Source organism: Asparagus officinalis, chromosome 8, assembly GCF_001876935.1.
Source record: "Asparagus officinalis chromosome 8, Aspof.V1, whole genome shotgun sequence".
NCBI classification, from domain to species: domain Eukaryota; kingdom Viridiplantae; phylum Streptophyta; class Magnoliopsida; order Asparagales; family Asparagaceae; genus Asparagus; species Asparagus officinalis.
This window is the reverse complement of record NC_033801.1, coordinates 45846219-45860025: the sequence shown is the minus strand read 5'-3', so window position 1 is coordinate 45860025 and position 13807 is coordinate 45846219. Positions and strand designations below refer to the sequence as shown.

Below are 13807 nucleotides of genomic sequence, written 5' to 3'. Positions count from 1 at the left end.
GGTGAACACTATAGCACGAGGGGGGGGTGTGAACACTGATAAACACTGCTGACTCTTTGATGAGATGGCTATCCACTCTCTCAACAAGAGGAACCTTCATCGGCCAATAAGGTCACACTGTACAAGCTTGCTTATGGGCCAAGTAACTATCATAACTACCTCGCTGTCAGGACAATGACACATTAACTTCATGATTTTTCCCTTGAAAATCCCTATAGATATGCTACCCCCTTCTCAGGTAAGGAGATCATATGATATGCTCAACACCACCAACGTAAATCTATGAACCTTACTCTCAAAACCTAGCCTAAGTACATATTGTCTTCTTCATCAAAAGACTTGGGCATCGAAGGGGTGTTTGTGAACGGCCCATCTTTGACGTATTTTTTATCGTATATAAGACAATCTCATATGTAGCTCACCATAGTGATATAAGACGATTACGGGGCCCTCAATATCGAGTTCAATCTTGTTAACTCAAACTTTAAGTTTTTTCATTGCATGAACAAACATTAGTGTAAACTTCAACCATCTTTGGTCCTAACATGAGTTACCTATTTGATTTATTAGTCTAGTAGTTTTATCCTGCTTTTAAGTTGATGATTTGGAGTAGTTTTACAAATACTTATGTTAGGGGAAGGGGGGGCACATGGTCAGGTCTGAAGCACCAACCGGGTCCGTCGGTCCAAGCACATAGTAAAGATATTGTCCCTAACTTAAACACATTTGGGCCACATGTGTGGTGTTTTAACTTAAAAGGCCTCGTTACTATGTGGAGACAATCCCCCACATATATACCCATGTTGAGTTCTACAATTTTTCCATGTGGGATTAATGGTTTGGACCAACCATTCTCAACAATCTCCACCTTGGTTCAAACCAGTTCACCTTGGTTCCACCTTGAACTAACACCGATCCACCCGGCTCCACCTGGACCTATACCTTAGTCCACCATGAATCCACCTTTGAACTATCCATGTAGATCACCACTCAACATTGTCTGTAAGATTTTCCACCTTTGGTCAATGCACATCTCGAGGTACACCCTATTTCACCTTACTCTAGGAACCTGCACAACCACCTTGACAGCCCCTGGGTGTACGTAGGACTATAGCGACTCCACCTCCGGCTTCTCCGAGTCTAACTCCACCATAGTCTCCACCGAGTCCAGCTACCAGGACGTTTTTTGTAGAGACTCATCACCTTAGGTTCTACCAAGTTCTTCCTGACTCCACCAAGTCTAGCTATCGGTACTGCTTCACAAGTGCGTGGATTCACCATCAAGCTCTGATACCAATTGTTAGTGGGGGGGCACACGGGTCGGGTCCGAAGCACCAACCGGGTCCATCGGTCCAGGCATATAGTAACGATATTGTCCCCAACTTAAACACCTTTGGGCCACAGGTGTAGGGTTTTAACTTAAAAGGCCTCGTTACTATGTGGAGACAATCCCCACTTATATACCCATGTTGAGTTCTATAATTTTTCCATGTGGGATTAATGGTTTGGACCAACCATTCTCAACAACTTAGACGTAAGGATAGGTTTGCAATAGACATGATTTGAAATTATGTATACAATAAAAGTCAATAATAAGCTCTACACCGAGGCAGAACAGGAAGAAAGATCCCAATTCAACTGACCACTAAGGTGTCCAATGTGAAAACCAGAACTTTACGTTTGATATCTCCGCAATTGCATTGATTTGTCAATTGTCAGTACAAAGGTAGTTGAGAGATTTATGGACTTTGATCCCAGTTAGGACTTTCACTTCATACATAGTTTCATGCCTCCCAATAAACGACCACCACCGATTAAATAAAGGTACCTTGTCTGTCGAGCTACAAGTAGAAGTTGCAGCATCTCCTGCTTCACAAAATCGGCTGGTTCCCTAATAAGCCCAACACCGAAACTAACACTTCCCATCTGTGTCGGGCCTCCATCATATAAATTCACACTCAGCACAACTTTCTTGTTAATTTCTCTGACTGAGAAGATAATGGAGCTAGAATTAGGCCTTGCTCTTCCTAACACCAATCTCATACAGAGTTTGGATCTCAACATCGATATCGCCCATTGTCACAAGAAGAGAAGATCGAAACGGGCGTTCTCTCGCAAGGATGGTGATGGCGATGGTGATGGCGGCAACAATGGAGGCAACATAGATCCTGAAGCTCGTAACAACATTACCAAGTAAGACTAATTAGCTGTTGTTTGGTAGTGGAACGTTGAGCGTGAGGCTCACTGTTTACTTTCTCTCCAAAATCCTCGCCAATGAAAGAGAAATTCTAACAAGTATGCCGCTAATGCGACAACAACGATTTCCCGTAACTTCTTTCAAAGCAAACATGACATGACATTTTGATGTTGTCAAAGTTCTTACCATGATACTCATTTCTCGGCAAAATTGTTTATCACAAAAATATTGACATGGATATTTCATAGTACTGTAAAAGCAATATTTATCCAAAATCTTAAACTATTAACGAACAGATTGCAGAAAGCTTCGGTAGGCTGGCCGCCAATCAAATGCAGTAGGAATATATGGGTGAAAGTGAAGATGGAAGGTTTTGCGATTGGAAGGAAGGTGGATCTCTCGCTTCTCAGTTCATATCAAGCTCTCAAGTTCACCCTTCATCGGATGTTTCCAAACAAAAGCTGTGCGTGACCTCGCTATACATTGATTGCAGTGGACACATGCATTATGATTCATGCATGAAATATAATGCAAGTTCAGTTAAAGTTTATCTGAAAATAATTGCAGATGACAACAACAATGGAGACACTGGAAAACAATCGCTGCAAAGTTACATGGTTACGTACGAGGATGAAGAAGGGGATTGGATGCTTGTCGGAGATATCCCATGGGAGTATGTCAATTTCCCTTTTCTATGATTACACTGTCCACACATACACACATACGATACATGAGGATAATTGTATTGTGTTCCAGTCTCTTGACTGATATGATGCTAGTCTGTCACTTATCCGATCTTCATAATTTACATAGTTATGTACATTCATACATGCACACATACATACATATAGAGGGAGGGGGAGAGAGTGTGCTCAGGTAACATAAGTGAAGTTCTATACAAACAATTTAACTAATCATTCTAAATGATGAAGGGCTATGAACATCTCTCAATCTTATTGCCGTCTCTCAGATTTTATGCAAAAATAAAGCCTAAAAAATTAGCACAGAACGTATGAGCAGCAACCAAAAATGTGATACTAATTCTGCATAGACCATCAGTTAGTCGAATCTACATCATAATCTGCATGAAAACCTTCTTGTTTTTTTGTGAATTGACCTGAATATCCATAATATTTCAGCATGGCAGAGCACAAAAATAATCAAATAACAATTGAGAAATTTGCATATGATTGTTGATAGATTAGGATGGAGTCTTTGTTTGAAAAATTAGGATCATCATCTTATGGATCCTACGCTCCGTCCTTTTCTCAAGACCAAATGCAATGCTTCCGGTACTTAGTCTCACTTCTTCGTGCACCTTAATTCCTAATACTCATAAAATCAGCTAGTGATAGGTAATTGTCGCACAACACAATCTCTGCCATCTTATAAGTTACCTACTATATTCATCATATAATAATATCATTAGTGTTATACATAAGTTTTTGTCTTAAATTCTGTAACAGGACTTTCATCCGGTCAGTGAAGCGTATCAAGATACTTGGGAATTAATCATGCTGATAGCAGAGATTTCAGTATTCTGTTTTCTTGAATCCATGTAATACTCCAGACTAGGTTGTACCTTTTAACCTTCTCAATATCCCTGCAGGAGGTTACAACTAAAGAAGCTAACACTTTGTAATACCTGCAATACTTTCTTATCTTTTCTTTTCTTGCTATAATGTGCAAGGAAAAGTAAAAAATTGTTTCGATGTCAGAAAATAGCCCTATCAAGAACCTTAAGTAATTGGATCGTGAACTACCAATTAAAATATATATGGAGATATTCAAAAGAAAATTAATACATATACGGAGCTCATCATTATTTAAAACAACCTTATGATATGACATTAACGTATAAGAGGGGGACGACATGCATTTTTCGTTTCCAATTATCATTAGAACTCAGGCTGCTTGCTTCAAACAAGTACTCATTTATAACTCGATATCAAAGGCATGCAGGTCTTTTGGAATCAGGAACCATAAGCGAACAACAAGAAATGGAACTAATAAATTCTTTCTTTTTGGATCTCAGTTCATCGACGCAAAGGACAATATGTTAACAGGCTTACAAACATTGTCAACAACTCGAGTCTAAATTGTCCATAGATCTTAATTTACAAGAATATAATTGATAAAAAGTTCAAAAATAAACATGTATATTATATTCTTCCAACACCACAAGATGAAATTGTATATGCACACTCTCATCCCTCTTTACATGTTCTTATTGTCTCCAATAAATTTAACAATAGGATAATGCAATAATGATACTGATTTAACAAGGCCAACGAATAAGAAACCTACCGGGATAGATTTTTTTCTCTATAGTTTCTTTAGACATTGTCTTTGGTTTGAATAGCTAGGTAGACACAATATTTTCTATATTTCGAGACTGAATAATAAAAAATAAAATAAAATGTGGTAGTTAAATACGAATCAACATATATTTATCCCTTATGCCATCAAATCAAAAGGATAAATTTCCCAACCGACGCCNAAACTTTTCCTGGGAACGGCCTAACTATCATAGTTCAACAAGCTGCACAGCCAAAATAATAGCTGGCGATCATTAGGAGGTCTATTGGTAAATCTGAAGTTTACTGTGGTTTTGCGAGATACCGAAGAATTCTGGGGGTCCCACGAAACACCAAAAAAGTTTAGCAGGGTTTTGTGAAATTACTCAAAACAAAATACAACTCAAAGGATGGCTGACAGGATTCATCAAACATCGGCCCTACACAGAGAAGTATAACGTCATGTTCAATTCAAACTGACCAGCATCAAATGGATACATATTCTCTGCTTTATTCTGAATTGGGTCTTGTCTTAATCTTGTTACCTTTAGTATTCATCTTCGCACAAAGCATAAATTCTCCCAAATTGCAACAAGAGCAAAGGGAATGTAAACACATATTAAAAAAAGCAAATGGTATTTATATATATTCGTCTTTATTTAATCAGAATCAAGAGCTGAAATAAACAAGAAAAATAAGAGAAAAAGGTAGAATTTGGCTTACTCGGTTCTCTGGAAGCAAAATAAGATTCATGGTCTTCCAAAGGTCCACCACAGTTAGAGCTGAAAATATCTTGATAATAAATGTTTAATAAATAATTATAGAAATAATGCTCTTCTCTCTTTTCAATATGGGACCTAGGTGTTGGAAATTGTGGTTAAATCTGGAATTAAACAGTAAAATTATGATGTGCTCTAATTTTAAATTTTTTTAGTCCACTGTTGTGCGTTTGAGAAATGTTATGTTTAAAGCAATATTTGGCCAACTCCAGTGTAAGGATCCCAATGCCAAACTGCTTCCAGGAACAGCAACACAGTACTCTGTTATGCACCAACCCAGTACTGTAAAGATCTCCTCGATCTATAAGACCTTTCGGTCAAAGCAAAGATCTACTCGATCTCAGAAACTTTCGGTTCAAAACAAAGATCTCATCGATCTCAGAACCTTTCGGTTCAAAAACTTTCGGTTTAAGGGCAAGTTCTTACGGGCACAGTTTCTGCAACAGCAGCACAACAGAAACAACGACGTCGATCCGACGTTTGTTTTCTAAGCTCGCGTGTGTATACCCGACGTTCGTATTCCACACTCGCGAGAGTATGTTCATGAGCTGCCCAAGGGCGCTATTTATAGGCCTCTAAAATCAGCTCAAGAGTCAATCGCAATTAATATGACTGTTACAATTCTCAATGGTAATTAAGATTGGAACATCAATGCATTAAATTGGTCTAAATGCTATTATAAATGTTGCATGCAATAACTCCTAAATACGAGGTAATCAATGGACGCGTTGTTACGAAACGCGAGGGCCACGATTCAGCAAATCAGACGAACCTCGTTTGAGCCTTAGCCCGATTAGCCCCGATCATCGGTCCATTGGCTCACGGCCCCCGGCCCCTTGCCCACGGCCCATGACCCACGACCCACTAGAACTTATGAGGGATTAATTCAAATAAAATACTTCTCGACTTGTCTTTGGCAAGCCTCGAACAAGGAATCTTTTGAAACACCAAAATATTAACTTTCCACTAGGCTATTAAGCATTTATAAAAAGTACTTGTGGTTAATATATATACTTTGAAAACTTATTTTGGAAAGCAGTTTTAACCAAAAAAATTCAACAATCTCCCACAAGTTTTTAAACTAGTATCGTGTTATAGTGTCGTCGTTTCAATCGTTGTGTATAAGGTAGATATCGCAAGGACTTAAATCCCCTTTAGACCAACTAAATAGAAGATAGATGAATGGTGTCACAGAGACTTGAACCAGTACATATCTAAAATCTAGCGATCACACAAGATTAAACTCATCTGTGATAGTTTTCACTTTGAACCACATTTTTCTTTGCCTTTGCATATTTATGGCCCTGTGCATGTCCTGGGTTCTGCTATGGCTCTAGGTATCTTTCCATAAGACACCATAGGAGACGACCAAATCTCCACCCAGGCATTAGTGAGTTATTTAGGCATGTTTCCTATCAAACATCCCGTATCCGAAATGCTTTGAACTCATTAAGGCTTAAGAGTCATCCTCTCTCACGATAGGATTCTAGGTGAATCCTTTACGTGTGTTTCCTATCTAACACCCCGTATCCGAAATGCTTTGGACCCATTAAGGCTTAACAGCCAACCTCTTTACATGATAGGATTATCGGTGAGTCCTTTAGGTATGTTACCTATCCAACTTCCCGCATCCGAAATGCTTTGGACTCATTAAGGCTTAACAACCTACCTCTTTACATGATAGGATTTCACTTATAAATCTTACTTGACTTTTGAACCAATCATCTTGTAATTAGTAGCGTAAACTTTGAACTAATAACTTGACAAAATGGTAAGTGTTTGTAAGACTGACCAAACTTTGCAAATCTTACTTGACTTTTGAACCAGTTATCTTTATTATTAGTAGCGTAAGCTTTGAACTAATAATTGGATGAACATGGTAAGTATTTATAAGACTCACAAAACTTTGAGACCCATTGTAACAGACGTCATTTTGACTATGTCCTTTTTCAGACCTTTAGTCAAAGGATCAGCTGCATTCTCTGAAGATCGAACGTCAATCATCGAGATGAGTCCTTGGAAAATAAGTTCTCTCAAATAGCCATGCTTCAGACAAAGATCCCCTTCTTTCTATTGAACAACGAGTTCGCTGTCACAGCACCTATTGCTTGACTATCACAATAGATTGTAATTACGCCTTGTAATTCTGTCAATGGAAGGTCTCGGAGAATACAACTGAGCCAATCAGCTTCATCTCCTGCAGCATATAGTACAAAGAACTCAGATTCCATCGATGACTATGCAATCATAGTTTGCTTCTTAGATTTCCACAAGATGGTAGCTCCGCCCATGGTGAATGTAGGCATCTAAAAATGCCTATAGGTTCCTGCACGCGGATCGAGACAGAGAGATGATGATGAATGTCACTATCTGAGTCACAAAAGCTTATTTGACGTTGATAAGCATATAAAGTGAGTCAACGAACTGTGTGAAGCAACAGAACTTCAGAATAGCGAAAACACGAACTGATCGGGAGCTACACTTCTTTTACGAAAGACGAAGGGCTCTTCATATCCCGTCTTCTCCATGTATAATCCAACTATAGGAGCTTGTAGATCTCCTCGTCAGCTTTCCTACGCACTTTGAATCACATAATTCCGAATTCGGACGGCAAAGATACGGGGGAAACGGACAAAATACACGAAAAAATGCTCTAGGCCTCAGCGAGACACCCTCAGGTGTCTCGGCCAGGCCGAGACACCCGCGGGTGTCCACACTCCCGAAACCCAATTTTTGGCAGTTTTAAGCTATTTTTCGACGTTAACCACCTAGATTTATTCCAACTGATCTGAATCTATCCAAAAACGTGATGAAATGGTTACAACTGAAGATAAGAGTGAATCGATCGTTCTTATCTAAAAACAGAGGTCCCAAAACCTATAAATACAGTCCCAGGGCCTTCATTTTTTTAGATCTAGAATTCTCGAGCGTTGGAGAAGCCCTAATGAACTGAAGACTGAATAAGCACGAATTTCAAAAGAGAGGAGGAGATCGGATCGAGTTCGTCAGCATGAAGAAAAGGAGATCGTCAGATCCATAGTTCCCGGTTCCTTTCCTTAAGATTGCCTCATTGTGGTGATCTCGAGAAGAGTGATTTTCTTGCTATTGCCAAGATAATTACATCGGTTTCTTGATTCCTTCACTAATCAACAAAGCTTCGGATCTGATCTGATCGTTTGGTAGTCCATAGATATCAACATCCCCGTCACAGGCCAAGATCTCACGCAAGCAGCGGAAGATAAATGTCCGTTGTGTTTGTTTTGACGAGAGTTATATTTTTTTCATTTTTATTGTGTAAGAGTCTTATAAAAAGACTATCTTTTTTTATTTTTATTGTAACGACTGAAGTTGTAATAAATACATAAATGAAGACATCAGCTTTCTCCCTAAACAAGCTGGCGACCACAGTGGGAGCCAACAGCTTCGCTGCTGAAGCTGTCGTGCCGTAACTAGCGATCAAGATCCTGGTGAACGAAGAGGTCGAATACGAATTCGAGCAGAAGAAATTCGAAGAATATATCTCTTCCTCCTCCTCTAGATCTGCCTCTCCTCGCAAGCGCAGGAAGGCCTCCTCTTCCGAAAGAGCTCACGGGACTTCGGGCTCGAAGATACAAGATCCCCTCGTTGCCGCTACGCTTACACCTTGCGACATCCCTCCAATGTCCAAAAAGGCCAAAGCTGTAGACCTAGGCCTCCCCTCCATCGAAGTGTTAGCTGTTGAAGGTGCGTCGACTCTATCGAAGAGAGCGCGCTAAAGGCGATGCTAACGTCTTGCGCGTCAACTCACTAAGGCTTTGAAGCCAATGGACAGGATCCGCTACGATGTGGATCTAAAATCCAGGAAGCGCCAAGAACAACAACGGCAATCGAGCAACCCCTCCTCCAAAGCAGAAAAGAATGAATGGGTCCGCGTCAAAAGGACCTACTCTACCCTTAAGGAGCGAATCCAGAAGCGCCGTACATTACTTGCGCACGCCTGAGTCCTTGTGCGGAAAGCACAAGAAATGCAGAAGGAAGAGGCGGTCAGAAAATCGCCCAAACAGAAATGGGTTTGGATGCCAAAGGTCAACGCCTAAGGCAAAAGCAGACGAAGTTACCATTCCACCTTCGTCAACTCCGGATCCCACTCCTCTTGGTAGTGTGGACCTCACCAAATTCAGAGTTTCTCTAAAAGACCGCCTTGGTCCTCTCCCCAAAGATCGAGTTAAAGCACCTATTAGACCATCTCCAACGCAGCGGCATTTTGAGGCGAAAAGTGAAAATGCCGCTGCGTGGGAGCTCCAATCGAGCGGCATTTGTTGCCGCATTTTGACGGGGATGAACAGCGCGACGCTATATTTGGCGTCGCACTGTTCATCCCCCATTACTGTTTTTTTTTATTTTTTTATTTTTAAAATTTAACAGACATTATTATTAATTATAATATTAAAATCTAGACATACATAATATAAAACTTCATTAAAGAGCAATCATAATACATAATTCAAATATAAATTACATATCTGAAATACATAACATATAAAAACTGACACACATAATATAAAACTTCATTAAAATAAAACATAAAATACAAACTAAACATGGTGACGTTACTTAAGATGGACAAGCAACTCTCAATAATCTGGTAGATCGGGGCCAGAGTGTCCAATATCATTAAAATAATTGCCAAAATTAGAAGCAGACCCTTGTTCTTGTTGATTTCTTTTTTGTATTATTTTAATCTGTTGAGCTCGAACGTACTCCCGTACGTTTGGATCAGCAAAGGAATTCAAATCTTTCATTATAATTTTCCATTCATCTCTATCTTTTTTCATGGCTATCTTTTCTCGTTCGATATCAAATGCTTCTTGCCTGTCCAAGCTCGCCTTGTCTAACCTGTCTATAAGTCGATTGTTGGAGGTCTCGATGGAGTCCACTACACTTGACTCATGATCATCATTTTTCCTTTTCAATTTAGCTTTTTTTACCCCAATAGGTCGTTCAGATGGAGTAAATGATGACAATCCAGGAGATGTTGATATAGGAGATTCCGGAGTGGGATTATCTGATTGTGACGAGTCGAAGTTCACACTTTGGGATTGTCTTCGACCAACTTGTCTTGCTGTGGGGACATCATCTTTGAATTTTTCGAAATTTTTAACCATATTCCAGACATGATCAAATTTGAAACCTTTTTTGTACTTCGGTTCTTGCATAAAACATCTTTGCTCGAACTAACTGTAAATTATAGTGAACATCAAGTTATGTATTTCAACAATAATAATAAAATTCAAACGATAATTAATAGAATACTTACAATATCTTCATCTGAAGCACCACTTGGATTCAGATTCTCTACTTGTCTCAAGCACGCATTCAATTTCCTTACTTCATTACTTATAATTTCCATTCGAGAACGAATTGATCGGCTCGTACGCACATCAGAATTTTGGTCTCGAAGTTCATTGTATCTGTCCTCCACACGAGACCAAAATGCATCTCGAGACTGGTTTCTACCGATAATAGGGTCTTGAGAAATATCCAAGAATACTTGACAAAGGAGCACATCTTCAGTAACCGTGTATCCAGTTGATCGAACAGACATTTTTTTGTAAAAAGTGGTTGATTTGGAGATCAGAAATACTTTGAAGAAATACTTCGAATTGGGTGGCTTGAAGTAGAAACCGTGAATGTTATTTATAGCCAATCCAAATTTGTTTTTTTTGTTTGAATTTGAATTTGCTGTTGGTTTGAATTTGTCGGTGGTCAACATTTGAAATTGAATCATTTTGTACAAACTGATCAGCTTTACACATTATCCAACGTTGTCGGTGGGAATCAATTTTTGAAATCAGGTCAGCTTTGCACATTGTCCAACGTATACACAGCTCAGCTCTCCTTGAATTGTGTGAAAGCTTTGTACGAGTGGGAATTAATTTTTGAAATCAGGTTAGCTTTACACATTGTCCAACGTATACACATATCAGCTCTCCTTGAATTGTGTGAAAGCTTTGTACGAGTGGGAATCAATTTTTGAAATCTGTCAGCTTTACACATTGTCCAACGTATACACAGCTCAGCTCTCCTTGAATTGTGTGAAAGCTTTGTACGAGTGGGAATCAATTTTTGAAATCTGTCAGCTTTACACATTGTCCAACGTATACACAGCTCAGCTCTCCTTGAATTGTGTGAAAGCTTTGTACGAGTGGGAATCAATTTTTAAAATCAGGTCAGCTTTACACATTATCCAACGTATACACAGCTCAGCTCTCCTTGAATTGTGTAAAATACTATTGTACGAGTGGGAATCAATTTTTGAAATCAGGTCAGCTTTACACATTGTCCAACGTATACACAGCTCAGCTCTCCTTGAATTGTGTGAAAGCTTTGTACGAGTGGGAATCAATTTTTAAAATCAGGTCAGCTTTACACATTGTCCAACGTATACACAGCTCAGCTCTCCTTGAATTGTGTGAAAGCTTTGTACGAGTGGGAATCAATTTTTGAAATCAGGTCAGCTTTACACATTGTCCAACGTATACACAGCTCAGCTCTCCTTGAATTGTGTGAAAGCTTTGTACGAGTAGGAATCAATTTTTGAAATCAGGTCAGCTTTACACATTGTCCAACGTATACACAGCTCAGCTCTCCTTGAATTGTGTGAAAGCTTTGTACGAGTGGGAATCAATTTTTGAAATCAGGTCAGCTTTACACATTGTCCAACGTATACACAGCTCAGCTCTCCTTGAATTGTGTGAAAGCTTTGTACGAGTGGGAATCAATTTTTAAAATCAGGTCAGCTTTACACATTGTCCAACGTATACACAGCTCAGCTCTCCTTGAATTGTGTGAAAGCTTTGTACGAGTGGGAATCAATTTTTGAAATCAGGTCAGCTTTACACATTGTCCAACGTATACACAGCTCAGCTCTCCTTGAATTGTGTGAAAGCTTTGTACGAGTGGGAATCAATTTTTGAAATCAGGTCAGCTTTACACATTGTCCAACGTATACACAGCTCAGCTCTCCTTGAATTGTGTGAAAGCTTTGTACGAGTGGGAATCAATTTTTAAAATCAGGTCAGCTTTACACATTGTCCAACGTATACACAGCTCAGCTCTCCTTGAATTGTGTGAAAGCTTTGTACGAGTGGGAATCAATTTTTGAAATCAGGTCAGCTTTACACATTGTCCAACGTATACACAGCTCAGCTCTCCTTGAATTGTGTGAAAGCTTTGTACGAGTGGGAATCAATTTTTAAAATCAGGTCAGCTTTACACATTGTCCAACGTATACACAGCTCAGCTCTCCTTGAATTGTGTGAAAGCTTTGTACGAGTGGGAATCAATTTTTGAAATCAGGTCAGCTTTACACATTGTCCAACGTATACACAGCTCAGCTCTCCTTGAATTGTGTGAAAGCTTTGTACGAGTGGGAATCAATTTTTAAAATCATGTCCAACAGCATGGTCTGGGCAATACACAGGACGTAGTGGGTCACCAACTATTATCCTCGAAGCTATGGCAGATTATGATCTTTGGATATGGCACGCATATTTTGGTATGCCAGGCACCAATAATGATATCAATGTGGTGGAGTCATCTAATCTTTTCTCTAACCTAGCTCAAGGTATTGCTCCTCCCGTTTACTATGTTATTCAAGGAAAAGAGTATAATATGGGTTATTATTTAGCTGATGGTATATATCCGAAATGGGCTACTATTGTACAAACAATCCAACAGCCACAAGGTAGGAAGAAAAAATATTTTGCCATGAAACAGGAAGCATGTAGAAAAGATGTAGAACGTGCGTTCGGAGTTCTCCAATCACGATTTGCAATCGTGGCAGGATCAGCACGTTTTTGGAAAAAACATGTATTACATGACATAATGACTGCATGCATTATTATGCACAATATGATAATCGAGGATGAACGTGATCTTTATGCACCAATTCAAGAAGTGAGGGAAGCACCAACACCAGAAGTTGATATGGTAGCAGATGAAACTACAAGATTTACTCAATTTATTACACGTTACGGAAAAATCAAGGATAAAGATGCCCATATTGCGCTTCGTAATGCATTGATAGATCATCTATGGGAGGAATACACTAATTCAGATAGTTAAGAGCATACTAAATTTGTAATTTTTACGTTGTTGTTAATGTTTAATTATGTTCTTACATTTTATTTTCTGTTGTGTTCTTGAATGTAATATTTTGGCAATATTAATAATAGGTATATAATATTTTATTGTTTTATTAGTTTAATTTTTAAAATAATAAATCATTTTGTTTGGAAAATATGTGAAAAAATAAAATTTGATATGTGAGGTTAATTGTTGAAATAGTTAAAAATATAGGGGATAAAAAATAATCATATAAAAGTAGATAAAAAGAAAGATACTGAGAATATTCCTTTTTGGTGCAAAAAATGGTGCAATGGGTTGGAGATGAATTACTGTTAGATGTGACTTTTGCACCATTTTGGTGCAAAATTTGCACCATTTTGAGGCAAAGGGTTGGAGATGCCCTTAAGGAGTGATTGGGACAGTTG

At 38.8% G+C, this 13807-nt stretch overlaps 4 protein-coding genes across 4 annotated transcripts; 2 read left to right on the top strand and 2 right to left on the bottom strand.

The window, feature by feature from the left end:
- On the top strand, window positions 1921-3881 carry LOC109822248 (auxin-responsive protein IAA20-like). Its single transcript, XM_020388413.1, has 4 exons — window positions 1921-2193; window positions 2494-2660; window positions 2765-2870; window positions 3664-3881. The coding sequence occupies exons 1-4, from the start codon at window positions 2000-2002 to the stop codon at window positions 3707-3709; spliced, it is 513 nt and encodes a 170-aa protein (XP_020244002.1). The 5' UTR covers window positions 1921-1999; the 3' UTR covers window positions 3710-3881.
- LOC109821200 lies at window positions 9887-10417 on the bottom strand. The gene has a single exon (XM_020387387.1). The coding sequence runs from the start codon at window positions 10415-10417 to the stop codon at window positions 9887-9889; it is 531 nt and encodes a 176-aa protein (XP_020242976.1).
- Window positions 10431-10862, bottom strand: LOC109821198 (glutathione S-transferase T3-like). Its single transcript, XM_020387386.1, has 2 exons — window positions 10570-10862; window positions 10431-10490 (listed from the first exon to the last, which is right to left on the bottom strand). The coding sequence occupies exons 1-2, from the start codon at window positions 10855-10857 to the stop codon at window positions 10431-10433; spliced, it is 348 nt and encodes a 115-aa protein (XP_020242975.1). The 5' UTR covers window positions 10858-10862.
- On the top strand, window positions 12771-13379 carry LOC109821197. Its single transcript, XM_020387385.1, has one exon. It carries the CDS (start codon window positions 12771-12773, stop codon window positions 13377-13379), a length of 609 nt encoding a protein of 202 aa, XP_020242974.1.

Coding starts and splice junctions, on each gene's coding strand:
- LOC109822248 (XM_020388413.1), top strand. CDS start 2,000: ATGGAGCTAGAATTAGGCCTTGCTCTTCCTAACACCAATCTCATACAG. Junction 2,661..2,764: donor GATGTTTCCAAACAAAAGCT/GTGCGTGACCTC, acceptor AAATAATTGCAG/ATGACAACAACAATGGAGAC. Junction 2,871..3,663: donor GTCGGAGATATCCCATGGGA/GTATGTCAATTT, acceptor ATTCTGTAACAG/GACTTTCATCCGGTCAGTGA.
- LOC109821200 (XM_020387387.1), bottom strand. CDS start 10,417: ATGGTTAAAAATTTCGAAAAATTCAAAGATGATGTCCCCACAGCAAGA.
- LOC109821198 (XM_020387386.1), bottom strand. CDS start 10,857: ATGTCTGTTCGATCAACTGGATACACGGTTACTGAAGATGTGCTCCTT. Junction 10,491..10,569: donor GTGCTTCAGATGAAGATATT/GTAAGTATTCTA, acceptor TATAATTTACAG/TTAGTTCGAGCAAAGATGTT.
- LOC109821197 (XM_020387385.1), top strand. CDS start 12,771: ATGGCAGATTATGATCTTTGGATATGGCACGCATATTTTGGTATGCCA.